The sequence below is a fragment of the Panicum virgatum genome, chromosome 8K (genome assembly GCF_016808335.1).
Source record: "Panicum virgatum strain AP13 chromosome 8K, P.virgatum_v5, whole genome shotgun sequence".
NCBI classification, from domain to species: Eukaryota; Viridiplantae; Streptophyta; class Magnoliopsida; order Poales; family Poaceae; genus Panicum; species Panicum virgatum.
The window spans coordinates 1732249-1759794 of NC_053143.1; the positions used below are offsets into that span (position 1 = coordinate 1732249).

General features: G+C 46.7%; 5 protein-coding genes and 2 long non-coding RNA genes across 10 annotated transcripts; 3 read left to right on the forward strand and 4 right to left on the reverse strand.

Moving 5' to 3' along the window:
- Positions 1–289: 289 nt before the first annotated feature.
- On the forward strand, positions 290–5454 carry LOC120646030 (type I inositol polyphosphate 5-phosphatase 10-like). 3 transcript variants are annotated; one of them, XM_039922736.1, is made up of 7 exons: positions 296–531; positions 1008–1653; positions 1737–1930; positions 2014–2122; positions 2210–2355; positions 2477–2625; positions 3167–3748. In XM_039922736.1, exons 1-7 carry the CDS (start codon positions 329–331, stop codon positions 3295–3297), a joined length of 1578 nt encoding a protein of 525 aa, XP_039778670.1. In that variant the 5' UTR covers positions 296–328; the 3' UTR covers positions 3298–3748. The 3 variants fall into 3 exon arrangements, with proteins under 3 accessions (XP_039778671.1, XP_039778672.1, XP_039778670.1); XM_039922737.1 differs by lacking the exons at positions 2477–2625; positions 3167–3748 and adding an exon at positions 5033–5454 and having other exon boundaries at positions 290–531; XM_039922738.1 differs by lacking the exons at positions 2477–2625; positions 3167–3748 and adding an exon at positions 4994–5454 and having other exon boundaries at positions 291–531.
- Positions 5455–5595: 141 nt separating this feature from the next.
- LOC120646033 lies at positions 5596–6640 on the forward strand. The gene has a single exon (XM_039922740.1). The coding sequence runs from the start codon at positions 5853–5855 to the stop codon at positions 6315–6317; it is 465 nt and encodes a 154-aa protein (XP_039778674.1). The 5' UTR covers positions 5596–5852; the 3' UTR covers positions 6318–6640.
- A 1412-nt stretch (positions 6641–8052) lies between these two features.
- On the reverse strand, positions 8053–12740 carry LOC120646028 (triphosphate tunnel metalloenzyme 3-like). Of its 2 annotated transcripts, none has more exons than XM_039922733.1 (6): positions 10642–11389; positions 10391–10535; positions 10081–10238; positions 9543–9627; positions 9360–9450; positions 8053–9117 (listed from the first exon to the last, which is right to left on the reverse strand). In XM_039922733.1, exons 1-6 carry the CDS (start codon positions 11073–11075, stop codon positions 8402–8404), a joined length of 1629 nt encoding a protein of 542 aa, XP_039778667.1. In that variant the 5' UTR covers positions 11076–11389; the 3' UTR covers positions 8053–8401. The 2 variants fall into 2 exon arrangements, with proteins under 2 accessions (XP_039778667.1, XP_039778668.1); XM_039922734.1 differs by adding an exon at positions 11790–12740 and having other exon boundaries at positions 8670–9117; positions 10081–10535; positions 10642–11392.
- Positions 12741–13713: 973 nt separating this feature from the next.
- Positions 13714–15317, reverse strand: LOC120646034. The gene is made up of 2 exons (XR_005664258.1): positions 15182–15317; positions 13714–13839 (listed from the first exon to the last, which is right to left on the reverse strand). It is a non-coding gene; the product is annotated as an uncharacterized LOC120646034 (long non-coding RNA).
- Positions 15318–17685: 2368 nt separating this feature from the next.
- LOC120646032 (bifunctional aspartokinase/homoserine dehydrogenase-like) lies at positions 17686–22506 on the reverse strand. Its single transcript, XM_039922739.1, has 12 exons — positions 22082–22506; positions 21826–21976; positions 21537–21614; positions 21306–21421; positions 21132–21185; positions 20662–20749; positions 20486–20578; positions 20236–20276; positions 19720–19773; positions 18660–18823; positions 18419–18488; positions 17686–18073 (listed from the first exon to the last, which is right to left on the reverse strand). The coding sequence occupies exons 1-12, from the start codon at positions 22190–22192 to the stop codon at positions 17939–17941; spliced, it is 1155 nt and encodes a 384-aa protein (XP_039778673.1). The 5' UTR covers positions 22193–22506; the 3' UTR covers positions 17686–17938.
- On the forward strand, positions 22507–25959 carry LOC120646035. The gene is made up of 2 exons (XR_005664259.1): positions 22507–22644; positions 25290–25959. It is a non-coding gene; the product is annotated as an uncharacterized LOC120646035 (long non-coding RNA).
- Positions 22745–26879, reverse strand: LOC120646029 (protein DETOXIFICATION 21-like). The gene is made up of 8 exons (XM_039922735.1): positions 26282–26879; positions 24591–25132; positions 24332–24418; positions 24086–24142; positions 23761–23999; positions 23554–23672; positions 23379–23465; positions 22745–23253 (listed from the first exon to the last, which is right to left on the reverse strand). The coding sequence occupies exons 1-8, from the start codon at positions 26645–26647 to the stop codon at positions 23173–23175; spliced, it is 1578 nt and encodes a 525-aa protein (XP_039778669.1). The 5' UTR covers positions 26648–26879; the 3' UTR covers positions 22745–23172.
- Between the last annotated feature and the right edge of the window lie 667 nt (positions 26880–27546).

Below are 27546 nucleotides of genomic sequence, written 5' to 3' on the forward strand. Positions count from 1 at the left end.
GTGGCTTCCCCGTCAGCATCATCCTCATCCTTCTTCAGAAGTCTTTCAGGTATGTACCTATTTCATCTTGCTTCAGTACTTATTTTCTTCTACACTTGGTCATTAATTAGTTTATTTTTTCTATGTATTATCAATTCTTTTGACCTTGAATTCTAAGCCTGGTTTTCCTTCCCCTTTCCTAACTTCATCTTTCCAAAATAGAAAGTAGAAGTCTAAAATTCAGCAGCTTCAGTTCTCCTGCAACAATTAGCACTAACCATACAGAGCTTTCAGGTGAGCATAATTGCCAGTAAAATCCCTGATCTTTTAAAGCTATACTCAATCTTTTATGAGGTTCAAATATTTATTTAATTACATGTCACGGATAGGATATTTTCATTGGCTCAAGTTTAGATGTTTACTCTGTTCTTGCTCTGATTTTCATAGGGTATTTGCAGCCACATGGAACGTAGCTGGAAAGACTCCGGACAGGGGTCTCAATCTGAATGATTTCCTGCCTTCTGATGATCACTCAGACATCTATGTGTTAGGGTATGCACAAATTTATAAACATCACAAAGTTGCATTATTGCTATTGTCTTATCAGATTGAGATTCCAGATTGCTAGGGTATTTGCCTCTTACACGTTTCCTTTTGAGCTTAAATCGTTGTCATTTTCATATCACCTGCACCACAAGAGATTTCAGCACATTTAATGTTTTGCTTTTGAGCTTCCAATCATGAAAACCAATCATAATTTTCCTTTCTTGTGGTTGTCCTGCACATCTATCCAACCGCGACAGTTACCTAGCAACTGACTTTGTCAGCTACCCATTTTACTAATTTCATCCTGGAAAATCAGTTACCGTAGTAACTTGATCAACATCCTAATTCAACAAGGAAAAACTGCATTCAACAAGGAAAAACTGCAATTTTAATCCAGGGACTAAATGTCAGCATCTACCTAAGTTACTTTGCAGTTGAAACAGTAACTTGATAGGATTTTTCCCGCCACAATCGCAATGCAGATTCCAAGAAGTCGTCCCCCTCAACGCCGGCAACGTCCTGGTGATCGAGGACAACGAGCCGGCGTCGAGATGGCTTGCCCTCATCAACCAGGCGCTGAACCAGCCTTCACCACCATCTGACGCGCACGCCATTTCTGAAGCTGCAGCGAGCTTCTCGTTCTGCCGATCCGTAGACACGACGGCCTCTGCATCCCCGGCCTCCGCTCTCCAAACGCCCAGCTCCAGCCCGCTCGATCCGTCGCGGTTCCACAAATCCTCCAACAGAGAGATCCGCCGCGCCGCCATCACCCGCGGCCGCCGGCTGAAGACCTGCACCTGCCCGTCGGAGCGGCCTCCTCGCCGTCGGAGGTCCTACAGGGCGCCGTGCCTGATGGGTTGCGGCAAGAACTACGCCGACGCCGTGGAGAGCGACACGACGACGTCAGACGAGGAGGACGACGAGGTCCGAACCAGCAGCTTCGCGGTGTCCGACGTGAAGAGCCCCGCGGCGGTGGCGAGCCGGCGCGAGAGGTACTGCCTGGTTGCCTGCAAGCAGATGGTGGGGCTGTTCGCGACGGTGTGGGTGAAGCGAGGGCTGGTGCCGCACGTCGGCCATGTCCGCTTCTCCTGCGTCGGCCGTGGCATCATGGGCTACCTCGGCAACAAGGTCGCTGTCTGAACTCTCAAGTGCCAAGCCAACGCCATTGGCCAAGATCAAAGATTCAGATGCCATCATGTGTTTGGTTGCAGGGATGCATCTCTGTGAGCATGTCGCTCCACCAGACGAGCCTGTGCTTCGTGTGCAGCCACCTGGCGTCCGGGGAGAAGGAAGGCGACGAGCTCAGGAGGAACTCCGACGTCGTCGAGATCCTCAAGAACACGCAGTTCCGACGCCTCTGCAAGAGATCCGGCCGCAGGATTCCCGAGAGAATCCTCGATCACGAGTAATTTATCATACACTGCTCACTGTGCATTCACTTGATGCCAGAATTCAGAAATGAGAACTGACAAATGGTAATGGTTGCAGCCGTGTGATCTGGCTCGGTGATCTGAATTACCGGATTGCTCTGAGCTACTCGGAGGCCAAGAAGCTCGTCGAGGCCAACGACTGGGGTACTCTCTTCGAAAAGGATCAGGTAAGCTTACCAAATTCAGTGTACTGCATTCTGCATGTATTCTGTCAGATACCTGCAAGTGTTCATTGGCTATTCTGAACTGAACAGCTCAAGACTGAAAGAGAGAGTGGAGTTTTCAGAGGGTGGAATGAGGGCAAGATCTTATTTGCTCCCACGTACAAGTACTCTTGGAATTCCGACAATTATGCCGGTGAAGATGTGACGTCAAAGAAGAAGCGAAGAACACCAGCATGGTATGGCAATAATCTTGTGAGTTTAGAACAGGCCTGCAGCTGTTTCAGTTTCCGCATGTGTTTCTGAACATTGTGGGTCCACTAAAATATTCATTGCTGGATCACCAAAAACATTTTGTAGGTGTGACCGGATTCTCTGGTATGGTGAAGGGATAGTGCAGCTATCCTACATCCGCGGGGAGTCAAAATTTTCAGACCATCGTCCTGTCTGTAGTGCGTTCATTGTCGAGGTTGCAGTTCCTGACAACAAACTCATCAAGTTTGCATCAGGTCCCAACCAGGGTTCACCTAACCGGTGGGAACCGGTCCGGTTTGACCGGTCAAACCGGTCCGGACCGGTTCCGGCCGGTACCCAACCGGCCAAAATTCAAATTTGAATTCAAAAAAATGAAAAATTCCTAAAAAATTCCTAAAAATACTTCAAGGTGCGATAAATCTAATGGTGTCAAATTTTCTCAAAAATTCATTCTTTTAACATACTTTTCGGGCATTTAAAGTTAAAAGAAAAAAGAAAAAGAAAAAAATGAGACAGCCCATTAAGGCCCACTTGGTAAACCGGTCAAACCGGCCGGTATACCGGTTACACATGCGATTTTAAATTTGGATTTGAATTCAAACTGGCCGGTAAACCGGTCAGACCGACCGGTAAACCGGTTAGAACGGTCGGTATACCGGTACGAACCGGTTGAACTGAGTTTTTTGAATTCAAATTTGAATTTGACCGGTTTCTACCGGTAACCGGTCAAACCGGTCCGGTAAACCGGAACCGGTGGCCGGCGGTTTGGGGTGTCCGGTCGGGGAAAAAACCCTGGTCCCAACATGAAAGTTGGTGTGGAAGAACTCCTATGTGCCCCCCATGTAGCAGATAGCAGTACATGGAATGCAGCATTTGCTCAAGAATCAAGATCACATACGGGGCACAGCAAATACCTGGACCCCTAGAGCACTAACTTGAAACATTGTGTACACTACTAATATTAGGAGATATTCATGAGAGGCAATTGCTGACCATAGTGCTGACGAAGTCATGAGTATAATAATTCATAGAACTGAGTCTGCACTCAAGAATCAAAATTGTTCCCTTCTGCTTCAGGTTGGGAGCCCAAGGGTTCCCATGACCATGAGTCCAGAACTGATACAAAACCCTCAATCCATGGACAATAATTAATATTTGATTAAGTCAGTCACATGCATCTCTGCACTTTGTTCCGTACATGTCAATCAAGATGTGAATCTATAGGAGCATGAAAGGAGCTCATTTGGTATCAGATAATTGAAGTGTACAGTGTTCCAATTTCTGCTACTGTAATGCCTAAACACTACATGCCTTGTGATTTATTATTTTTCATGTTAAAAATTTGGTGTTGGCTAAAGGAACACATCAAACACAAAAGTGCCAGTTTCATTTCATAAATCAATATAGTCCAGAATAGTTAAATAAACGACTATATTACAGAGCATGAGAACTATACTTTCACTGAACACAATTTCAAATGGTTTAATTGTTGCTAGATAAGGATGTGTAATTTTAAGACGGGTTCCTTTGAGCATGGTCAACCATCATTCCTTTTTCTCGGCATTCAGTACTACAGAAAGCACTCTCTCCCCTGCAGCATCAAAAGAAGGAAGGGAGAAATTTCTGAGGCAAAGATCCACGATACAATAGCTATATCTTAAGAAGAATGGTTCAAGAATTCAAGCATTTGTAAAAGAAGAACAAACAGTCAAACAGAACTCTTTCTTACTATATAAGAACACAATTCTGATGAAAATTAACTCAATTAGACCTCCTTATGACCCTACCTAATAAAACATTGCAAATTTTAAGAACTAACAGCTAACAAGCTCCAAAACAAAAGTTAATTTGATTAAAACAGAAGATTTAGGAATGCGGAACAGAATATAAATAACTCAAGAAGTCACTAATCACCAAGCCAAAGCCAAGAAACCTACTTGTAAATGTAGATATCTGCCTCCAGGTGCAGTGCCCGGTTGCATGAACCACAATACTGCAGAAAATGGAGCGGCTGCATCTGCATGATTCCAGGTGGCAGTGAATGAACACAAATCCCAGTCCCAGTGTGGCTGCCGTGTGTTTCATCCCTATTTCTCGTTTCTGCCACCGATCAAGCTTCTGAGACTGAGATATTGAGGGTGTGGTGGCCATTGTGAGGGAGCGCTTGATGTTTTTCTAATAGATGGAATGACACAGTAACACTTTGCGGACAATTTGTTAGCTTGTGTGCTTCGATTGCTATATAGAATCCGTCCTGTCAGGTTGCCTGTGTTACTGTTTTCAGTACATGGTTGAGAGAGAGATATGTCTATGCATAGAGAACTAGTGAAGAGTCAGCAGGCACCCCTTTTTTTCCTTTTTAAGGGAAAGAGGACATGTTAGTGTTTGGTGGGCAACCATTTCTACAGGTTGATTGGTGATACTGACCCGATGTAACATTAGTCTTCCTGGAAAGCATGGTCATGTTAGTAATGCACAGCATACTAACAGTTGGTAGAGTAGATTGCTCATTTTTGCACCATTCATGTACTTGGAGATCCATAGTTTGAAATGTTTCCAGAATAACTGAAGCTTATGTGGAAAATGCAACATCATACATTCATACTTATCACTGTAATGCAGAATGAGGCTTCTTGCTGCTGAAAATCCTAATTGGCGCAGGCATTTGGTGGCCAGTATAGTTGAAGCACCTTACTTTCTGAACTGTAGTTGGATCAATCTTCATGGTGCCTGGGCCAACAAACTGATAGGATGATAGGATCAATCTTCATGGTGCCTAGGCCATCAATCTTCATGGTACCTCTGGATCAATCTTCATGGTGATAGGATGATAGAATTGTCTACATTAACATTACTCTGCCTGGGCCAACAAACTGTAGTTGATGCTCTGTTTCTTAAAGAAAAATATATTTGATTGTGTATCATTTGATAGAAGTTGACTATTCATTCCAACTTTTGTTGGTTGGTACTAGTTGTTACCACTCTAATAATTGAGAAAATGCCAGGTTCTTTTCAAAACAGAAAAGGATAGAATCTCACTATCAAGTATCAACGCATAACATCAGCAATGATAGTTATTTTCAGATGTCATTTTACCCTATTTTTCTTTCTTTTTCTCCCACAAAATGATTGAGGCAGTGGTGTACCAATTTCACGAGAAGCCTTTCCCTACTGTACGTAGTACATTGTTGATTATCCATGTCCTATTCAGTATTCTCCATAGGCAGGAATTGCAAATAAGTAGCCATGTTGGTTAAAGATTCGAAATTCTAGAGTTTGCTAGTTGCCGTATTTGAACATCCATTCCAAATTCACACTCAAATTTGTGTTATCATAAAAGGCCAAACAAAGCCTTGAACAATCTAGGATTTATGAAAAACGAACGGGCGTGACCAGACTCAGCAGTCGGCAGGTTACCTATCCCTTGGCTCCAGCGAACTCCTTCCTTTGTTGGCCAAACAGATCCATCGAGTCGGATCCCATGGCGAGCGGCGCTTACCCCGTGCAGCTCCTCCACCTCCCCGGCGGTGGCGGCGGCGGCGGCGGCCAATGGCGCAACCTCGGCGGCGCCTACGCCGCCGTGACGTTCCTCCGCCCGCAGGGGCAGTCCCTGGTCCTTTACGCCGCGGGCCCCGACGGCCAGCAGCAGCAGCAGCCTCAGCGCATCGTGTTCGTGTACCCGATCCTCCCCGGCGACGCCTTCGAGAGGCTGGACAGCGCGACGCTGTCGTGGGCGGAGCCCGAATCCGGGAACGGATTCGCGCTCTGCTTCCGCGACGACGCCGCCGTGTGTGGCGCCATCGCCCCGGTGGTGAGGAGCCCGGCGGTCGACGGCATCGCGGACACCCTGGCGGGGCTCCGCGTGGCGAGGGAGGAGGCCGCGCCGGCGCCCGGCGGAGGGGACATCGCCGCGCGGCTCGCGCAGCTCAGCATCGGCCGCCCGTGAACTGAAATCTTGGCGGAAAAAGCCAACCAGCTACCGCTCATACAGACTTGAGCTAGGTTTCAGTTTTCAGTTAGGCCGTCGTCGTCTTCAGTCGTTGTCGTCTTGTCGACGCGATTCATCTGGTCGCCTGTTTAACCTGTACATATATACACTGCAGTAGTATCTGCTAAATCTGATGGGATCAACAATGGCAGTGCTCTTCTCTCATGTTTCTCTCTACGATTGCAAGATTTGTTCTTCAGGTGCTTGAACCGCAGCTTCTACTTCCAGAAGCTAGAATGTTTGAAACACTAGTTTCTCTAAATGCAGACCTGTAACTATCATGAGTTGATGAGTAGGTTTAACTCTTAAGGTAGACATGTGCAACCAAAAGACTTGGATACCAGAAAGTGGGTTTTTTATAAGCATCAGATGATCAGAGCAGCATGCGTACCCATGCCTGCTACAATTTCCAACAAATAAACGAGGTCTCGGCTTTTTCATCATCAAAAAGTTGAGCCTTGAGCCAATATTTAAGCCCATGTGGCGATGTCAATGTATCAGCATTATATGACAGCGCAACAGGATCTCTTGGTTGATGCTTACAAGATGTGAATGCTATCTATGCCCTGCTCTCGAGAAGATAAAATATATCAGCGACAACTCCAGCAGAAGCAATGCATCTTCACCAGCTCTGCGCCCCCTGAATCACATGAGTGTCCTAACATCTGCTGTAATCTCTGCACCAGGAGATGCAATGCATTTGTTAGCTTTCACATCAGCAGTAACCAGAATCAAGTTATCACTAAATTGACCAGCCTTTTTCAATAAAGTAAGAAGTAGCAGAGCAAAACTCGGGGCATAGTAGATGGATTCATGTGAAGTTCAGTAAAGCAAATGTTCATTCTTCACACTCCAATATACGTTACTAATAGCTAGCACAGACATACAAAACTTATCTTTCTGTTCGGATTTTCCCCCGACAGAACAAAACTGATGAGGAATTCTTCATTAGTATCTAGAAAGCTTATTTTTTCCCCATTTGATCAGCAAATCAAATGGAAAAAAAAGCTTTCTAGATACTAAGCTCACTGCTCACCCCTCAAACAAGGGGGACTGCAGTTTTCCTCCATCTTTTTAGAACTTCAAAGCACAATAGAAACCAAATAAATTATGAAGAAAACAAAGAGCAGTATCTAATAATATTTTCAGCTGCAAAATGTAAATAGCAAAAGCTAAGTGCCAACTCTCCGGACATATGTAAGGTTACAAAATTACTGGCAAAATTACCCACATAGTTTCATACTCAAATAGTGATCAACATGAACTAAACATTTGACAATAGTTTAAGAAAATGCTCACCATATCTGTACCAAATAAGGCAACTGATTCCAAGCTCTCTTCATAGTTCATATCAGCAATACACCAACAAACTGCATATTTCTCAAGGGAAGAGTGAAAAGCCAAAGGAAATTTTCTGACTGTCAGTTGAGTTATTCAGTTCACACTGAACAAATATCTAGAAGTCTAGTGGCATCCCAAACATATCATTGATCTCCGCCATGACATCACGAGTGGTGATCGTGGGCTCAAATAGACCATTCTCATCCCCAAATTTGCAGGACTTGCTCTGAAGGGCTTTGCAGGTGTTCTCTTTTAGGTCATCATCAGCTAATATGGAGAAACCCGAAACTGGAGCTGCTTTTCTATCTGACAGTGTGTTGGCTTTTTTCATTGTTCTCTCACCCTTGAAGTTTAGTGGTCTCCCAAACATGTTGTTTATATCATCCATAGCCTCCTTTAGATTGACAGTTGGATCCACTAGTCCATGGTGGCATGCATTTTCTACCTTAGCCTCATCATCAGTAGCAGATCCAACAAACCTATGAATGACTGTGTCCTCTTGAAGCCCAGAACTCGCAGGATGAGGACGTTCATGATATCGTGTCCTGGAATCAGCTTGAACCGGACAGAGCAAAGTATTATTATCATGAGTAGGCTGCACAGTTCTAGAGTTTGTTTTGACACCATCATCACTTTTCTCACATTGTTCTTCTTCTTCATCTGGCAATATTGCAAATCCTCCAACAAATGGCTTCTGAAAGTCATTTTTGACCTTCATGTCTAGATGAATCATGCAATGGTCTTGGAGGAAATCTATTTTTCTTGTGACACGTGACATTCTGTACATTGCAGTTAGCCTCATTTTCATCAACAAAGATTTCGAACCCACTTGTTTCCTGATTTGACTTCATGTTTTCCTTCTTAGAGTTCTTGTTCTGCCCCACATTTTGGTTGTTTCCATTTGTACTATCTTCATCAATAAAGATCTCAAACCCTCTTGTTTGCTGACCGAACTTTGGATGCTCTTGCTTCATGCTATTGCTGTGGATCATCTTTGGATTATTATGGTTAGGCTCATCTTCATCAACAAAGATATCAAATGCACTTGTTTGCTGATTACAGCTTGTCTTTTCACGCTTTGAGCGTCTCTTGAGTGTTGTCTCAGGTTCCACTGGCTCCAAAAACATGCTATTGATGGCATCCATAGCCTCCTTAGTGTTTATAGTTGGTTCAACTAGGCCATGATGGCAGGCATCTTCAGTTTCTGACTTCCCAACCAATGCAGAGCCTACAAACCTTACAACTACAGTATCGTCGCTATTACAACGGGACAAATTGTTGTTTGCTCCTGAGTTGCCTCTGGATAGCATACCAACTTTAGCTGGCCCTAATGGAGGATAACAACCTAATGAAGTGGAACTGCTCCCTGACTTCTGAGTTGTATTGGATTTCGGTTGTTTACCGTTTCTGCTTTCACCTGCAAGATATTCCAGAAATAAGCAAGATACCACTGGAACATATCATCCATTACATTTGTATGTCATTTAAATCAGAAAATGTGTTATGAAAAGGAAAGTTCGATGTAAGGATCCACAAGAAGTATGTTTCTTTTATTTTGGGAAAGATTGACCACTAAGGTTTTTAATAGAAAGAAAAACGGGAAATACAACATCATTTACACCAGCAATTGATTTGTGTACCCTTTTTTCACAGGCCTACCTTCAACTTGCTTCATAGATGTAGTACTAGGCCCAGCTTTTGTAGGCAATTTAGCACTTGGATCAGCTTTCGTAGGCATTCTTTGCTGCAACTAAACCACATAAATTGAAAAGAAAAAGAGGTGAACAAATTGAACATTGGTCATAGTCTAAACTATATTGATACATGAAATGAGAGTCATACTTTATCTTTCCTCCTCTTGTATGATTCCACTCGAAGAATAAACTGTTCATGTGCTTTGTGCAACTCACTGATAGGCTCTGCCAGGCTATTAAACAATTCAGTAAGGAACCAGCTTTATTCTAAACGGAACAGTGCACTGAGATCTATTTTGACATGAAGTTTTACTTGGAATTACTAATTGTCTCGATTGTTTATTGTTGCATAACTGTGCATACTGTTTTAGTGGAGCTGTATTAACGTACGGAAATGATAAGATCCAAAGATATCTTTAAAATCCCCTCAGGAACAGGGAATGAAAAAAGACAACTATTTTAACTACTACTAACAACTAATTTGCAGTATTTGAACCTGAGATATGCATATTTCCAGATGATGAAAGTACAGGCAAGATTCCGCTTTTCTGTAGCTCATAATATATCAGATATAGCTAATGGAAGTTGAGCTCACACAATAATAATAATAATAATAATTTTATTAGCAGATGATTGTATCGGTGAAAGCCTGAAATATGAGTGTACGAGGTAAGAGATTTGCTTACTTGTGGATCCCCAGATTGTACATCTTCTGCGCGTCATTGAACCTCTTGTGCTTCTCATAATATAGTGCATAAGCCATATAAAATGAAGCTCTCTTAAGGCCAATTCGATTCCTCTCCATCTTCTTGAGCAATGGCTTCGCATCCGCCACGTAGTCCATCTACAGAATGAAGAAAAACCCAGTAAGATGGTTTCTTACTTGCTCAAGAGCCCCACCATGAATTTATGATGCATTGGGTCGGCAGTAAAGAGGGGACGAGGAAGAGGGCCGAGACGGGTGGTTGCAGCAATCGGAGTCGGAGGGTGGGTCACCAGCTGGATCCAGACGCGGAGGTAGCGGGGATCGTCGCGGTAGCGTAGGTCGTCCTGGAACTCCTGGGCGCACTTCTGGAGGAACCTGGGCAGCTTCTCCCGCAACGTCGCCGGCGGCAGCGCCCGCTCCATCTTCCGCACGCCTCTAGCGAACAACGGGCGGGCGCGGATCAATCGATCGATCGACCGACAAAGGAAGCGATTGGGGCGGGGAGTGGGAGAAAAGGGAGTGGTGGATGGTGGCGGCGTACCGGAGCCATGGGCGGAGGGGGTCGGAGCCGGAGTAGCTCCGGATGTCGGCCACCACCGAGGAGAGGAGCTCCTTGTCCTGCTCTCCGTCTGCGGCGGCGGCCATGCCTCCGATTCGATTTGAGTGGCGGCCGGCCGGCCGGCAAGGCGAGATTCCCATTTCGAATTGGTTTGGTTTTATCTCCCTCCGAAGGGCAACGGCCATGGGAGGGTTACGGTAGGGCCCACCTGTCATCCTGTACTGCACCCGGCCCACTTGCCAGACCTTCACGGGGCTCTGTTGTTTTCCCACGGAATCCGGTGCCGTATACCGGCGGCCGGCGAGCACTGCTGCCGATGACTGCGGACACCACCGTGTACAAAATGTTGCAGAAATCTTGTCTGGATCACCGTGTACAAAATGTTGCAGAAATCTTGTCTGGAATAAGCTGTTCATGGCAAAGTGACCAGCACATTAAACTCGCCATGCCGTGTCTCAAAACCTATTCCAGTGTCGCACGCTTCAGTTGTTCGCACACTACAGCAGCTGAATGGACAAAATGTTCATTGGATTGGATCTCGAACAACGCTCCCACAAAAGCGCACACCGCCACACAACAACAATCAAATGCTCTGATTTGGTGCTAACAAGATGGCGTGATGCCGTCTTCTGGAACAGCAGCAACAACAGCTGCAGCTGTGGAGTCCTGTGCCCTGGTCCTTGGATCACCAGAGGGGACCTCTCTGCATCAGCTGTATATCTCCGCCTGATCACTGCACAAAGTTTTCTTCTGAACTCTCAAACCAGGGATAACCAAATGATAGATGGAACATTGATGCTTTGGAAACTGTAATGGCACCTATGATGTACTATCATCAGGTAGAGTTTGTAAATAACAGCAAAAATGGCAGCTTGCATTTGGATATCGGATAGAATGATTGGTTAACTACATAGTATGCCACAAAACCAAAGGATACACCAAATTGAGAAGCCCTTTTTACGATAGGGGAAATTTTATTAAATTCAAGGATTTTACATCAATTCGATACAAATTGAGAAGTCCTTCCTTCCTTAATCAAAATGTTGCTCTGTGACTAAGTTGTTTAATCTTCTTCGAAAAGTAAGTTGTTTAATCTAGCGATGAGAATACTACCAAGAACAAGCACGTACATGCCTACTCAAGGAAGCAGCTTCCCTGCCATGAAGCAGGCGAACTTATTGCTCCGGGAGTACTGGTACGGCACGCCGGCGACCGTGAGCAGGCGCTCCAGCACCTCCTTGACCCGGTCAGGGTCGGCCGTCTCGCACTCGAGCTCGTAGCTGGTCCCGAAGTCGAACCGCGTCTCGTCCAGCTCCAGCACGAGGCCCTCGTCCTGGAGCTCGTAGACGGCGCGCGTGTTCCGGAACCCGCCGAGGCAGACGAAGGGCGCGGCGTGCCCCCCGACGCCGTACTCGGCGGCGACGAGGCGGAGGATCGGGGAGTCGACCCCGCCGAGGCGCGCGGGGTCGTCGGCGCAGGCGAGGGCGAGGGCGGGGTCGAGCGGGTCCTCGAGCTCCTCGACGCGGCTGACGCCGGCGTCGATGCGCGGGCGGCGCTTGAGCGCGAGCACCGCGCGGAGGGGCGCGCGGTCGTCGGGGCCGTAGAGGCGCACGCGGAGCGCGGCGGTGGCCGCGGCGAGGGTCCGCGCGGCGGCGTCGAAGAAGAGGTTGCGCTGGGCGTGGGTGCGGCGGAGGCGGGGCGCGAGGAAGGAGGAGAGGCGGCGGTGGGCGGCGGCGTCGGGGAGGCGGAGCTTGATCTCGACCTCCATGGGGATGGACTTTGGGGGGTTGAGGGGAGGGGAGGGAGCTAGGAGGGCCTGGGTGGGTTGGAGCCCGAGGGGGTCGTGGTGGTGGAGAGGCCGATGCGCTGGGCCTTGGAAGGCGCGGCGCCGGGCGGCGGGTGGAGGAGGTGGAGGAGGGGGTTGGAGGAGGAGGAGGAGGTGGTGTGCCGGGGCGGCGTGGTGTAGCCGGTGGGGGTGGCGGGTGGTGGGGTGGTGCCGGCGGCGGCGCGGAGGTGGTCCTCGAGCTCGTCGCGGTCGGAGGAGCGGAGCTCGATGCGGGTGGGGTTGCGGCGCAGCATTGGATTGCAATGGATTGGGATTTGGATGGTTGGAGTCTTACTTGATTTGGGGGTGTTTAGTTCATTTTGCAAAATTGTGTAAAGATGTAAAGAGGGCATTTGAAGTACTAAATGAAGTCTATTTGCAAAATTTTTTGCATAGATGGATTGTAAATCGCGAGACGAATCTAATGATGCTAATTAATTCATGTTTAATCAATAATTAGTGGATGGTTACTGTAGCATCACTGTTGCAAATTATGGATTAAGTAGGCTCAATAGAATCGTCTCGCGATTTACAGCCCATCAATGCAAAAGGTTTTGTAAATAGACTTCATTTAGTACTTCAAATTAGTAAGATTCCATTTCACTTTAATGTGTTTACGACTTTTTTGAAAAACCTGTAAAGAAACAGGGCCTTGGGTCGCAAGACTCGCAACTCGCAAGTCAGACATCCACATCAGCGTGCGTCCAAGACTCGCAACTCGCAAGTCAGACATCCACATCAGCGTGCGTCCAACGTGCAACATCTCGAAAACCAGGATTTGATAGAGCTCACAAATTCATCAAATGTTTAATTGTTGCTACGTATGGATGCCATGGCCTTTATTTGAGCATGGTCAATCCTGGCGGGGTGAACGGACCCATCGTTTTTCAATAAAAGAAAACCACTATGGCTTTTTCCGACCGCGGAAAACTTCTGAACCCTGGCTCATGCCTGAGAAGGCCAAGTCTTGCGACGAGCACAGCGAAAGAATTTTTTTATCCACGAGCGAAAATTCGTCTAACTCACGATCTCATGGGAGCGACGCTAACTGGGCTAGCCAACTCGACCGCCCAACCTTTCGCTAATCACCTAGTAATAGTATGCACGAACGGAAATTTCCAGGGACAGGCAACAAGATGCAAAAATTAACAACGCTCCACAACCTTCAGATCATTGTATCAGCTATCATAAAACTTTACACTTTCCTACACTGAGAAGAAGAATCCCCCCCCCCCAAAGTGCACAACTAATAAAGCCTCTCGGCTCAATACTACTTTGTTTGGTTTCCGGGCTTAGTAATTACTCTAGGCCTCATCTAAATCATCCAAAGCTTGGTGCCCACCTACCATGATTTCCTGTTGCACATACCAATACAATACAAGTTAGCAATTGCACTGTTACAGTGCAACACGACATATATGTTATTAATGCGCAATAGCTGAAAGGAAACTAAACAGATGCGGTCCCCGTATGCCTTCCAAAATGGCCAGATGGTAAGATATCATTGGACTTCTCTCAATTCCATCCCCAAATCAACAAAACCATGACGAAATAGTACCATTTTATATAAAAAATACATGCCGAGTGTCGGTACCTCTGGACTAGGGTACCCCCTCCTGCTGCGTCAAGACTCGTAGTTATCCGTAACTACGCTCAAGGGAGCTGAGCAACCGGACCCCTGGGGTCCGACTCCATCTCACCGAACCAACGGTCTCGGACCCGCATCCCGCTTGGGGTCGGGTCCGGAGTCACCACGTGTCCCGGAGAAGGAAGCACTCAGACAAAACAGCCGGGGGCCTCGGACCTCCCACGGGGTCCCGGACCCCTCGGCAGGGAGGGAACAGACACCCCGCCTGGGGGGTCCGGAGCCGCCACGTGTCCGCAGACGCAGATACGCGCGCGGCTGCCAAGCTTCCTCGGGAAGACTTGGCCACCTACCGCATTCAATGCGGGAGGCGTTAAGAGCGCTCTGCCACAACAGAGCCCGAGGAGACTTTCGCCAGACTGTACTGTTGACCGCGCGTTACCAAGATACACTGTACAGCCGCTGGCGCCACTCACGCCACGCACGTCAGTCTGCTACACCAGTTAGATACGACAACTCGGCGACGGAGTATCATAACGCCTACACGGTAGACTCAGCAGTCTACGCCGCAACCTACACTGTCTCAACGGGCGCCTCGCCGATAAGACAGGAGAAGACCCCCTCGGCCAGAGAGTTTACAGGACGATGAAGTGTATCCGGCAAGAGATTCTCCATCACCGTAGCGCCACTACTGCCTAGTAAAATATACATCCTTGTTGGGCCCACATGTCGGGGTCCGACGCCTGTGTACGCGTCCTCCTTGCTCTATAAAAGGGAGACGCCCGTTAGAGGAGAGACTTGGAGCGCAGAGGATAGACTCATTCATTCCTAGTGCAATACACCACACAGTGGATGTAGGGTATTACGCTCCGGCGGCCCGAACCACTCTAAATCCGCGTGTTCTTGCGTTCTTGCCCCGAAGCTAGATCGGCCTAATAGCTTAGCACTTCCCCCGAGTACTCCCCCTCGGGGAAAAGGCGGGTGCGTTCCGCCACCCGGCTGTGGGTACCCAAAAACCCACGATAGCGAGGCTAATAATTCATCAAGGATCACAAAAGTTTGAATCTTAATGCGTGCAGAGCTTAAGAAAAAAATGGCATATCAAATAGTACCTCAGGTTTGCATGCTTTGGCCTTGAGAATTTTTGGCTTTACACTTTTCACCTTCAATATGTATCCTCTTGTTCTCGAACTCTTGCCTTACGGCTTGAATTATGTCATCTTTCAACTTTGACCTTTCTCTAAGCAAGAGATTCATGATATCAAGTATTATACTAGATTTTTCTTCGGTCCATGAAAATCCTCCACAATTGGAGGCAGCCATTGCCTTATGCTGCAATATCAATAAGGTACTTTCATAATTCTATTCTAATTCATAATTAATTTAAAAACAAGTATGTAATAGTACTGAAATTGTAATACTAAACGAGTGTTCTAAAGCACCAAATCTAATTCAGCTAATCCGCTAATTAAATTTAATTGATATACAATATCAATGGATTCATACGGAAGTTACCGGTAGATCACAAGTACGCAATTCGGCAGAGCTTCGCCGTTTTTCTTCTCCTCACCCCTCTCTTTTTTCCTGAATTTTTTGGCTCAAATGACAAAGGGAATGGCGGCATATGACGGCCAGGGCTTATATAGGAGGAGGGGACCCTGTCGCCCCCCAACGGGCGACAAGCCCCTGTCGCCCCAGGGGTGGGCGACAGTGTCGGGTGCCACAATTAGGGACACCCTAATTGGGGTACTAAGATCGCTTTTAAAACACGAATACCTGTTAAGGCAACTGGGCCCACGAAGGCCCCCGGCCTCCTTCCAAATCCGGAAGAAAGGAAAGGACTCAAAGAAGCCCAGCATTTGGCCCATTCGCACCCCTCTCAGGCCCACCGAACAATCTCCGCCCCGCTCGAGGGTAGCGGATCTACCCTCGGGCGGGTCACTCATCTCCGCCTCGCTCGAGGGCTCCCCTCGGGACCCTCGACCGCGCAATCGCATTTCCGCCTCGCTCGAGGACAGCGGACCTGCCCTCGAGCGGGTGGCCAGTCTCCGCCTCGCTCGAGGACAGCGGGCCTGCCCTCGAGCGGGTGGCCACTCTCCGCCTCGCTCGAGGCCATCTCTCGGCACAAGGGACAAATGGCCCCGCCGCCCAACTGACCGCCGTACAAAGGCATTAAAGGCCAGCTACTCCGCCACGGCTCAAAGGACGGGCGGCGTCAGACTGCCACTCCCGCAGTGGATGTGACCGGCGTCCCGTCCACTGACCCCGGTCACCGCTCTGCCACCCCAGCCGCTGTAGCAGCACTGTGGAGCATTCAACACGGTACAAGACAAGTTGGCGCCGCCCCCGTTACTGTCATGCCGACATCAACCATCCGAACACACCTCCCCCTGGGGAAGGGGTCTGGCGATGTCATGCGCCCTTCCGAGAGGAGCACTCTGCATGCGCGGGCGGGACCCTGGACCTCCCTCTTGTGGGGTCCGGGACTTCCACGCGCCCCCGGACCTTCTAGTGTGCACGCCCGCACTCCGACCGGGGGGTCCGGGACCGTCCCTCGCCATTACTACTGCCGGGACACTGCAGGACGACCACCGCCATCTCCACGGGACCAAGGACGAAATCTGGGATGACAGCGACGTGCGCCGCCTTTCCACAGTACACTTCCTACAGTGTTCGACCACTGTACCCGCGATTCAGGGGAAAACGACGACTTCCACGCCCCTACACTCATGTACACCGCCCCTCCTTACAACTATAAAAGGAGGGGGTGGGCTTCCTTTTGCTCGGGTGGATAAAACGACCTCCAATAAAAGGTTGGAAGTAAGTTCTCTGAACTCCCCCTCAGAGAACTCTCAGCACGACTGAGCTCTCATCTCAACCAACTCCACCTCTAGCAGAGACTTGGGAGCTTCTCTCCCTCTCTCGCCTCGCTTGTATCCCCTACTACGAGCACTTCGGGTGCAAGATAATACAGTGCCCTCGCACACCCCCTTTGCTGGACGTACGGCCCTGCGGCCGGAACCAGGATAAACCGTGCGTTACTGTGATTGCCTCTTGCATCATCATCTGGGACGAGAAAACACGCAGCATTTACTAGTTGGGATCCAGGCCCCCGGGTCAGGACACCGACAGACAGGCCCTTTTTTTTTTCCAGGAACCTCGTTGCGAATTTGAAGAAAAAAATTGCACTTAAGGCCTGTCGCCCTATGGGGGGCGACCGGGGGGTATTTTTGAAATATTTCAAAACGGACATATATTTTTAAAATTTTTATTTTTAAAAATATAAAAAAGAAAAAAAAACCCAAATGAGCTCCAGTTCGTTGGCCCCTCCAGCACCGGTGGGCTCCCGGCCCATTCGTTGGTGTGTTCGTTTCCCTAAAGCACCTCTAAAAAAAAACCAAAGTGTTCGTAGAATTTTCTAACTCTCTCTCTTGAAAAAGTAGCCAATAATTGAAAAAGTGCTTTTAAGAGCCTAGTCTTTGGATCCAAACATCTCAAGAGCTATTTCATTGAAGAGCTATTTTCTTAGACTAAACTTTAGCCCTCAAAATAACTCTTGGCTATTTCTCCAAATAGGGCCCATGTCTGCTTGGTTGTACAGAATGGGACCTTAATCTTAATATTTCAATGGAACAAAAGATTTATTTCTCTTAGAAAACTCGCCAGTGTTGTTCCAATGTAGCTTGACAAATTGCTCGTACAGTACAGCAGCTGAATGAACAAAAATGTCCGTGCGACGACGACCACAAGTCCCTAGCTCCTCGACCGACCAACCCTCCCCGTAGGCCCGAGACATCAGCAGTACTCAAGGATGCTATCACGCACAACAACTAAACGCTCCGGTGCTAACAACACGCCGTGGACAACAATCATGCCGGCTTCTGGAACAGGTCCTGGAGGTCCATTATATCAGCAAGAACGCCTGCAGCTGTGGTGTCGTTGCCAGCTCCTGCGCCCTGGATCACCAGAGGTGAGCTCTCGTAGCACCGACTGTATATCTCCACCTGATTGATCACCACACAAAAATGTTCTTGTGAATTCTCAAACCAGGGACAACCAAATGGTAGCTGGGACATTGATGCTTTGGGAACAAAAAAAGTTTTTTTTTTATCCAAAGAGTGAGATTGCCCTCTTGTAGAAAGAAAGCAGATTACTCTGGAAAGAGTGAAACAGACACAATACAGACCTTAGTAATTATAAAAGAAATACAACAGTGCCCCATATAATACCGTGGCATAGAATGATTTGTTTCTCTAGGCATAGAATGATTTGTTTCTCTACGAGGAGGAATTGAGACAATGGTGACAGATGCTCAAACAAAAACAGAGAAGTAAAAGAAGGGTACATACCACATTGTCACTTCCCCTCAATCTACCGAGCGCGGAATCTTTTGGGAGCTCTTTAAGGCCTACTTGGCACCTGCAAACCGGGGCGTTAGATATACCACAGAAAGGTTGAAAAACAGCCAGCAAGAAACAAGCTTGGTAGGAAGCTCTAAATAAGTAAAGAAGTGATAGGTAACAAGATTGGCCCTGATTTATGATGCCAGTGCATATTGCATTGTACTATAACACTAGGCTTGATGCATACCTTGTGCTTCCAATCTCACAGACATAGCGGAGAACATTTCCTCTAGAAGATGCTGCTTTAACTCTTTCTTCCATGCCCTTGTCAAGTTGCACTAAACCGTTTTCAAGGAAGTCCTCTGTGGATACGGCATCAGGTCCTAGTTTGCTAGGATATAAACTCTCAACCTGAAAGTGAAGAAAAACACAAAATTGGCTCACTTAGACATTATAAAAAACACAGTGCCCGATTGATTACATCTAAGTGGTTCAATTAACTGTAGGACAGTGATGTAATTTTGTACTACCTCCGTTCCAAATTGTAGTTCGTTTGAATTTTTTAACCTTAAGTTTGACAACTCGTCTTATTCAAAAAAATTTGTGCAAACATTGCCAAATTTAAGTCATTCTTGAAGACCTTGTATTGATAAAGCAACCCACAACAAAAAAAGTGATATTTTGCACAAATTTTTGAATAAGATGAGTGGTCAAACTTAAGGTCAATGATGTAGTTTTGTATAAACAAAGGAATCTAGAGTAAGTAACAAATGATTTTTTGGCGTAAAGACATTCAAATTGATAGCCATCAATTGCAAAAAAAATCTAGTTAAAAGTTCTCATGCCATATAATTATATAAATGAATTAAAATGCACCACAAGAAACAAATGGCGTGATCAATCAGCTATATAAACAACTTTAGAAGTTTGGAGGCTGTTTAGGATACTATTACAGACTTAGCATATCTAGTTATGACTGCTGGAACAAATTCAGACAACTATATATTATGCTTATGCTACCATAAACCAGTAGCAAGCCTAAAAGATGGCTCCATGTAACCATTCAAATGGATTGGAGGCAGACTAGACTATTCACAAGTACAGCATGTGGACAGGAATTAACTTTGCCCAGATCTACTTGATTATTGTCAACGTGAATAGCCAAAGTAACAGTCACATCGATATAAGTTTCAACTATAATGAATAACAGTGAGAATATCCCCTAGAGTCCAAAAGCACCATGTTTGTAAAAAAACGATATCAAAGTTGAAGCTATGAATCTTGAGAAATAGCATAAATAGGCATACATCGATATTGTCCATGCTGATTTGTTGCCCCAGAAGCCTAGCCAGGATCAATGCCTGCATGCAAACATGAAATTCTTAGACCTGACTACCTGTTAACAAAGATGAATTGAAACATTTGATCTGAACCTCAGCTACCCCTTTCACATAAGAAGTAAGTTTCTATATTGTGATTTAACCATATGCAGATGGATATGTGGAAGTTGAAGCTGTGAAGGTATTAAAGTCGAATATGTGAATACTACTTTTCGTGTATGTGTGTTCTGTACTTCTGTGCATGAGCACCAGAGCTACCTGTGAGGCCTTCTTGGCTTACAGAATATGAACAAATGAATAACATGGCCTACTGAAACAGAATGAGCATTTTGTGACAATGGTTATATTCATAAGATTTTCCACATCAAATCTTAGGACACAGATAAACTGAACACAGCAGCAGCATAACAGTTAACATAGGAAATAAAAGAAAATGACAAACAGAACACCACTTATTAAATTAGAAATTAAGAGGCATCTAACCTTTCTAGCCACATCCATTCCACCAAGATCATCACGTGGATCTGGTAAAAATAAAGATATCAGTAAATGCACATTTCAAGCTGGTAAATAATAATACAAAAGTTGTGTTCCTTGTGCTTAGATTACTTATATTAGTTTATCTTAGTTACATACTAATTACTATAGAGATTTCTGTTTGAGCAACACTTCACAAACAAAGAGCTAACTACAAATCAACATAATAGGAAAACTTGTGTTAATTTTGTAACACCTGGTTCTGTAAAGCCAAGAGACTTGGCTGTTTTTACAACTTCACTAAATCTCTTTCCATCCTCCAGCTCACTCATCACATAACCAAGTGTACCTACAAACCCATATGAAGGAAAACTTGTTTTAATTTTTTAGAAACACGGTGCCTTTTCTTACAATAGACTAATAGCTGCATACCACTTAGACTGCCAACTATACGAGAAACTGGATCTCCAGATGCAATAATACGGGTTACAGAAGCTATCACAGGTAAACCTGCTCCAACCTGAAAGTAACGCAAATATAAATCACCAAGGATCCCTAGTGAATGTGAAAAGAGAGAGAGCTAAATAGAAATAGAACTATGTTATATGTATGCCCTGACTGTTATCGTGTATATATCTGCATTATTTTTTGATTTCAAGCAAACAATAATCAAACAACAGTCAAATACAAAATAATTCACAATAAAGATTGAAAGAATGAAATTGCAATGGCATTGTTAACTTACATAATAATACCACAACACTCAAATATTACAGGCAAGGTTGTGAGATATACCCATTGCAGCAAAACTAAGATCATATATAAATAACTGTAGTGTGTCCAGGCATGAAAAATGGGAGATAGATAAGAAAATGAAACCACCGATAGAAGCAAGAGCATACAGTAGATTCAAATCTTATACGGCGGAAGTTGGAGACCAAATTTTGAAAATCCTCCTGCAGGTAACAAATACATTTGTTATTCAGATAACTGCTCTTTGTTGAATTACAGGAAATAGTGTGAATTCAGCATCAAGAAAGACTATTAGCAGAAAAGAAGAAGTCAAGTAGCATTACATAAGCACCAGTAAGGGGTTTCTTGTTTGCCAATACAATGCAGCATCCATGATCCACGGCATCCTTCATCAGACTAACAGTGTCATAGGTTGCTGAACAGTCAACTAGGACGAGACCTGCGAACAGGTGTGTGACAATGAAATGTGAAATGTAGGTTCAAAATCAGAAATATGACTCAAATCTATCAGAAACAAACAAAAAGCAAAGATGTAAGGGCACAGAATAACGAACCGGTTGTTCTTCCGAGCGTGGTAGCAGCGTCAATGACTTTGCTCCTAGCCTCAGGGTTCCTGAACAGCTGATAGTTCCCTGGAATTGCAAATTCAACTCTTGAACTATCTATTAATATCATGTTATCAGATGCAAATGCTGATTCATGGCGCAACGACGCAAGGCAGCGACAGAGATGGAGCGCAGGCGGTAATTAGATATGATAGCAGCAGAGGAATTGCCGAAGTCCCTAAAACGACTACAGCTGAAATCCCACAACAGGAGGTAGGACAAAATGGACGATGCCTACCTTGGCCGAGCAGGGAGGACAGGGGAGAGCCGGCGGACTTGGCGGCGCAGAGGTGGGTGAGAAGCGCGTCATCGAGGCCGCTTGAGCTGACGTCGTCGGCGACGAGCAGGGAAGAGCTATCGGCGACGCCCACCACCCGGATGGCGACGCCCTGCCGGCGGTAGCAGGGTAGTTAAAGAACAGAAACCGTCAGCCAATCAGCGATCGCCGAATCGATCGGACGCACAAGTGGGCAGGGGGAGAAGAAGGGCGCTACTTGGTTGGCGTGGAGGGGACGGCAGGACACGATGTGGCGGAGGAGGTAGCGGCCGACGCCGCCGCAGCCGAGGAGCACCACGGGCAGCACCGACTTCACCGGCGTCGGCATTTCCCCAACTTGGATTTGTCCAGAGGCAAGCAGAGTCTATCTAGGCCCTCCTGAAACCGCTGGCCGCAGACCTCCAACGGCCGTCGAGTCCACCAAGAGCGGCCGGGAATCCTTCGTCGCCGCCGCCGTCGCCTGTGATGTACTCGTGTGGTGTACTCGCACAGACGGAGCTCGTCTCTCTGACGTGTGGGCCCAATGTGTGGGCCGTGCTGATTCAGCCACAACTAGAAGTGTGGGGCCATGGTGTCAGTTTCAGAGGCTGAGAAGTGAGAGGCCCAGGCCCAGCCGGTGGATCGCCGGCGGCGGCAATGAGCCCTGCACGCCGGCGGACAAGCCTCGATCGGCAGCCATGGGTTAAATCGAGGAAGGGAGCAGGCCACGCTCGGTCGCTGACTGCACAAGAGCCTGTAGGACAGGATGGGATCGCCCATTCACCTACAGCCTTCACCTCGGTTCGTCCCCAACTCCCCTCCTACCATGTCCTCTGATCTCGCAATTTTATTTTGCCTAATCTGTTTTATTTTGCCGAACTCAGTAGTACAGTCAACAAGATAGATCGACAAGAACCCAACCAATAGATGCACATCTAGAACTAGTTGTATGCGCAAAATGTACACACAAAATCAGCACAAATGCCCCAAACCACAACCACGGCTCTGATGGGACATTAGCATACCCCAAAACTGATGCAGAGTAACAGTCTGTCTTGCCATCACGGCTAGCCAACACAGGCTCACGCATATATGCCAATCCTGTTGGCAATTGATACAGTGCTTTTCTACTGGACGTTGGCTACTGCTGACAATGGATTTCATTGCTTGGCTTGAGGAGGTGAACACATTTTCTGGATAGGCTGAAGTCCCCTCATTTCGTTCCTGAGATGGTGAGAACTGAGAAGATATGTGTCTGCCAAGGGATTTCCAATGCCGATCAAAATTTTTTTTTTGTGAACTCACAAAGGTCCACTTTTGAGGGCCGGTTCAAGGATTGCTCCTAGAGCCCTGCAGTCTTCTGTTCTCTTCCATGTACCATCTCTTCAATCTCTCTTGAGCAGTCACCACCTGCAAATTGGAATAAAAGAATAATTCAGTATATCGCGTAACCTTCTACCAGTCAATGTATTATCAATGAAGATCGCAAATAGCATAGCTAAGTACAGCACTAAGCAAACAGTGAGCCAAGATACCTGTTTTTCCCAGTCGGTCCTTAATGTTATGAACAGAAGCACAATAGTTTGGACCAGTGTTCCGAGCAGCATGCCAATCCAAATGCCCTACACAACAGAATACCGAGTGGAGTGAGGAACGCGACTTACAGCCAAGGTGCACCAGACACGTTAATGCCAGATTTCATAATCTTACCTTTACATGAAGTCCCACTACATAGCCTAGGACTCCTCCAAGGGGGACACCAATCAAGTAGTATGATGTAATGTTAACGTAGGCAACTACACTTTGCCAGCCAGCACCAACAGCGACACCTATAGATGATTAAGTAATATTTTTGTGTCAAATAAATATGAGGTAAATTGCACTAATCTCTGTCATTCAGTAGAACCGAAAGCATACCTGATAGCACTGGTTGAACACTGTTTAACAATATGGAGAAGGCTAGCAGAGGTGAGAGGTCAGCAACAGCATCGGCCACTGCTCGACTCTCAGTAAATATGTAAGCAAGGTTTCCACGGAAGAAAAGGAAGAGCACAAATAACACAAATCCGATCAAGAAAGACGTGATGACGACATTGTATATCGCAAACTTGGCCCTTCTTGCACTTCCAGCTCCAAGCTCATTTGCCACTCGCACTCTAAAGATAGGTTGCATTAGCATCAAAATGGTAGAAAGTAGACATTAATGGATGATAGGCTAAAGAAGTAAAGATAAAGTAAGTACCCTGTTGCAGCCAAAAAGCCGATAGAAATCATCATCTCCCAACCGTTGATATTAAGGCTGCACATGTCACAAATAGATACCACACTGCTTAGTAATGCTAGCTGTTTGCGACCACAGAAGGGACATCATGCCAGTACAATGACAGGTAGCTAGTATTCTGGTAGTTGACACTAATTATGAGTGGAAAGACTAAAGTCTATGGAAGAAGTGTGAATAACAACAGCTACTAAGTGTAGTGTATATTACCATATTGAAAGGGCGTCAAGTGCAACCTCTGCATTCTTCATATACCCTGTGAGGAGCACCAATATGGTGTTGTACCACAATTCCAAACTGAAAAGGCCAAGCAGATCGATGAGTATGTATGTATTACATTCATATCAAAATCCTGATAAATTAATTAAAAAGAGGCATGTGCATTGTTACTGCTCTTATAGTTATCAGTGCTGTTTTTTTTTTTTCTGAGACTGCATTATGCATACTGAAGCATAAATATGCTGCTTACCAGAGCATGACACCAGAAGACAGCGAGAGCTTGATGATGGCACCGAGGTCAGTGAACGCAGCAGACGAGAACCCGGTCCATGTGAGAGGGCAACCCCCGAAGAAGACAAAGGCAAGCTGGCCAAACACGGGGATCCACATGGCGATGATCATGGAGCCCATGACCCCTGCCAGGCCGAGCTGGAACTTGACGGTCATGAGCCAGGAGAGGGCGAGGTGGAGGGCGAGGTTGAGCATGGCGAGATAGGTGATGATCATGTTCTTGCTCTGCGCCTGGAGGTACATCTGGAGCGTGAAGGACCAGACGTAGGAGAACATGATGGGGATGTACCAGAGGGAGATGGTGCCGGCGACGGCGGAGATCTTGGGGTCCTGGCCCAGGGCGACGAGCATGGGCTCGGTGAAGAGGTAGACGGGGAGCAGGACGACGGAGCAGACGAAGAGGATGATCCAGGAGCGCTGGAGGTAGATGCCGAGCATGTGGTACTGCTTGGCGCCGTAGGACTGGCCGCACAGCGTCTCCAGGGCGCTCGCCATGCCCAGCTGCAGTTCACGGTAGCTAACGTCCATCAAATGCATAGTTAATTCAAGCTTGCTTCTAGAGTGTTACTACTACATTGCATTGTCTGGCATATACAGATATCATGCATGCCATGTCTAGGTTAATTTTGTTGTTTTCAGCTGTTAATGGCTTTTGCAGGCTGTTTCCTTCTTGTTGGTGGGGTGACACTATGGTGATTGGGTGATGTGCGCGGCAGCAGCGTATGAGCAGAGATTGTACGTTGATATTGACAGCAATGAATGAACGTCTAGCAATCAACCAAATGGAGTCGTCCATGAATTTTCTACCATGACTTTGGGGCGCGATGTGTGTGGACAGCACAATCGATGATGCGTACTGGTTGGCGTCTTCGGTGGCGCATTTTCTTGGCTGAGGAAAGAACAGAGCAACTTGAAGGCGAACCCATTCAATGTGCTTCCCTCGTTTACACGGCACGTGAGAGGCTCCACCGAATGAATATACGGTGAAGTTGGTGTGGAACTTTACTTGAATTTAACTGTGGGCCCAGAATACAGATGAAGGTATTAATACTATGGTTGATGAAGCCATGAAGGACCACACCACAGTACTGTTAGATTGTTCAACCTTGACTAATACAACTACGGTAGATGATGCATGCATGTAAAAAAATAAAAATACTCCTCTCCTGGGTGTTTGTCACGTCAGTCTCATTGTGGCCAGTCCGCTTTTGTAAAGCAAAGTTCCTACTAGTAGAAAGTTTGGCTTGGTATTCTTTCTGGTCCTTGTCGATGCACTGTTATATATGAATGAATGGATGGAAAACAAGGGAGGCAAAAAGACTGAAACAGACGACTGGTGCCTTGGTTTAGACTAATTAGGCGGCTACGCATCCTGCTGCGAGTCGCTGTTTTACAGGGCACGCACCGGTTCTCTTCTTTCTAGTACCTATCCTTTATGTGTTGTGCAGTGTGCCCCTAGAAAATTAAATTAAAAAGTGGTTTCTATCTAGTACTAGCGATGACAAGTGTAATTAAATGTTGATGGAGACGAAATCACTCATTAAAAGGAACACATACATGCATACATGCAAGATTAGTAGTACTACCATGCATATATATATATAATTAGAAGCAAGAAGATTAATTAGTACTAAATAGTAAATACCATACCAGGATGCCGTTGCTGAATCGCATGAGGACGGTTGAGACGAGTGCGTATGCTGCGAGCTCGGTGGCGCCGATGTGGCCGACGAAGGCCTGGCTGATGACGGTGAGGCCGAAGGAGGAGAAGCGGGTGAAGATGGAGGGCCCCGCCACCACCCACAGCTTCTTGTTCTCCTCCCACGCCCGCCGCCCCAGCGACGACCACTCATCATCTTGCTGCTCTTCCTCCTCCTGCTCCACCTTGCTCAAGCTTCTGCTGCCACCTCCATGGTGGTCGTCTGCCGCTCTGGGCTCGAGCAGGGGCACCTTGGCCTCCTCCTCCTCTTCTCCTCCCCTGCTGCTACCACTAGTGATCTTATTGCCGTTCTCCATGTTGGCTAGCTGCTTTGGTGGTGGTCTCTGGAACACGTACGCTAGCTAAAAGGAATCCAATAAACACACCGGGAGAAGACTACTACTTACTATTATTAGGAGGGGGCCGGGATCTAAGAATGGATGCGGAGAGAGCAGGAGGCATCTATCTATACTATAGCAAGGGCAACAAGGGACGATGCTCTCGCTCTGCTGGTTAGTTTGCCCGGGAGGGGTAGCTGAGGTGGGGGCCGGCATGCCAATTGCCAATGCCATGCGGGAGTTAGCTGAGCTGAGGTGGGGACCGGCATGGACGAGATTGCCCTCCCTTGTTGCATGCATCTGTGTTGGTAAGGAGGGTATGGTGGGAATATATTCAATTAATTATGTTGACCAGCTGACGGACGGATTGTTGGGTGGGGTGGGTGTTGTGGCCACCAGCAGGCCAAGCATGCAATGCATTACACGGTGTGGAATTTGTGGAATGAAAGAAACACGGTGTGGAATAAAAGAAACAGGAGAATCTTTTAAGGAAAGGAGGCTGAACCTTTGGTGGTGTTGCAACTGATCAAGGAGGAGATAGTTTTGTGCCTTAGGGCGTGTGGAAAACCTTGTGTTCCTTAGTTATCTATGTTATTTTACTTGTGTTCCTTAGTTTCAAGGTAGCTACGTGTTTTTTCTTGTGTGCTTGCTTTATTTGATTTTTTTTTAGGGGGGCCGGGGGCAGTTAGCTGTGGATAATACCAGTAATAAATCGATCTGACGAATCTCCTCAATGAAAACGTGCTCAGGTCGCGAAAAAAATCGATCTGCCGGAGGCCGGAGGGGACAAGGCAAAGCCACGGTGCACATGTGTGTGGCCTGCGGCGCAGGCTGGGGCACGTAGCTTGTGCGTCTGGACGTCTGGTCCATCAGGCCTC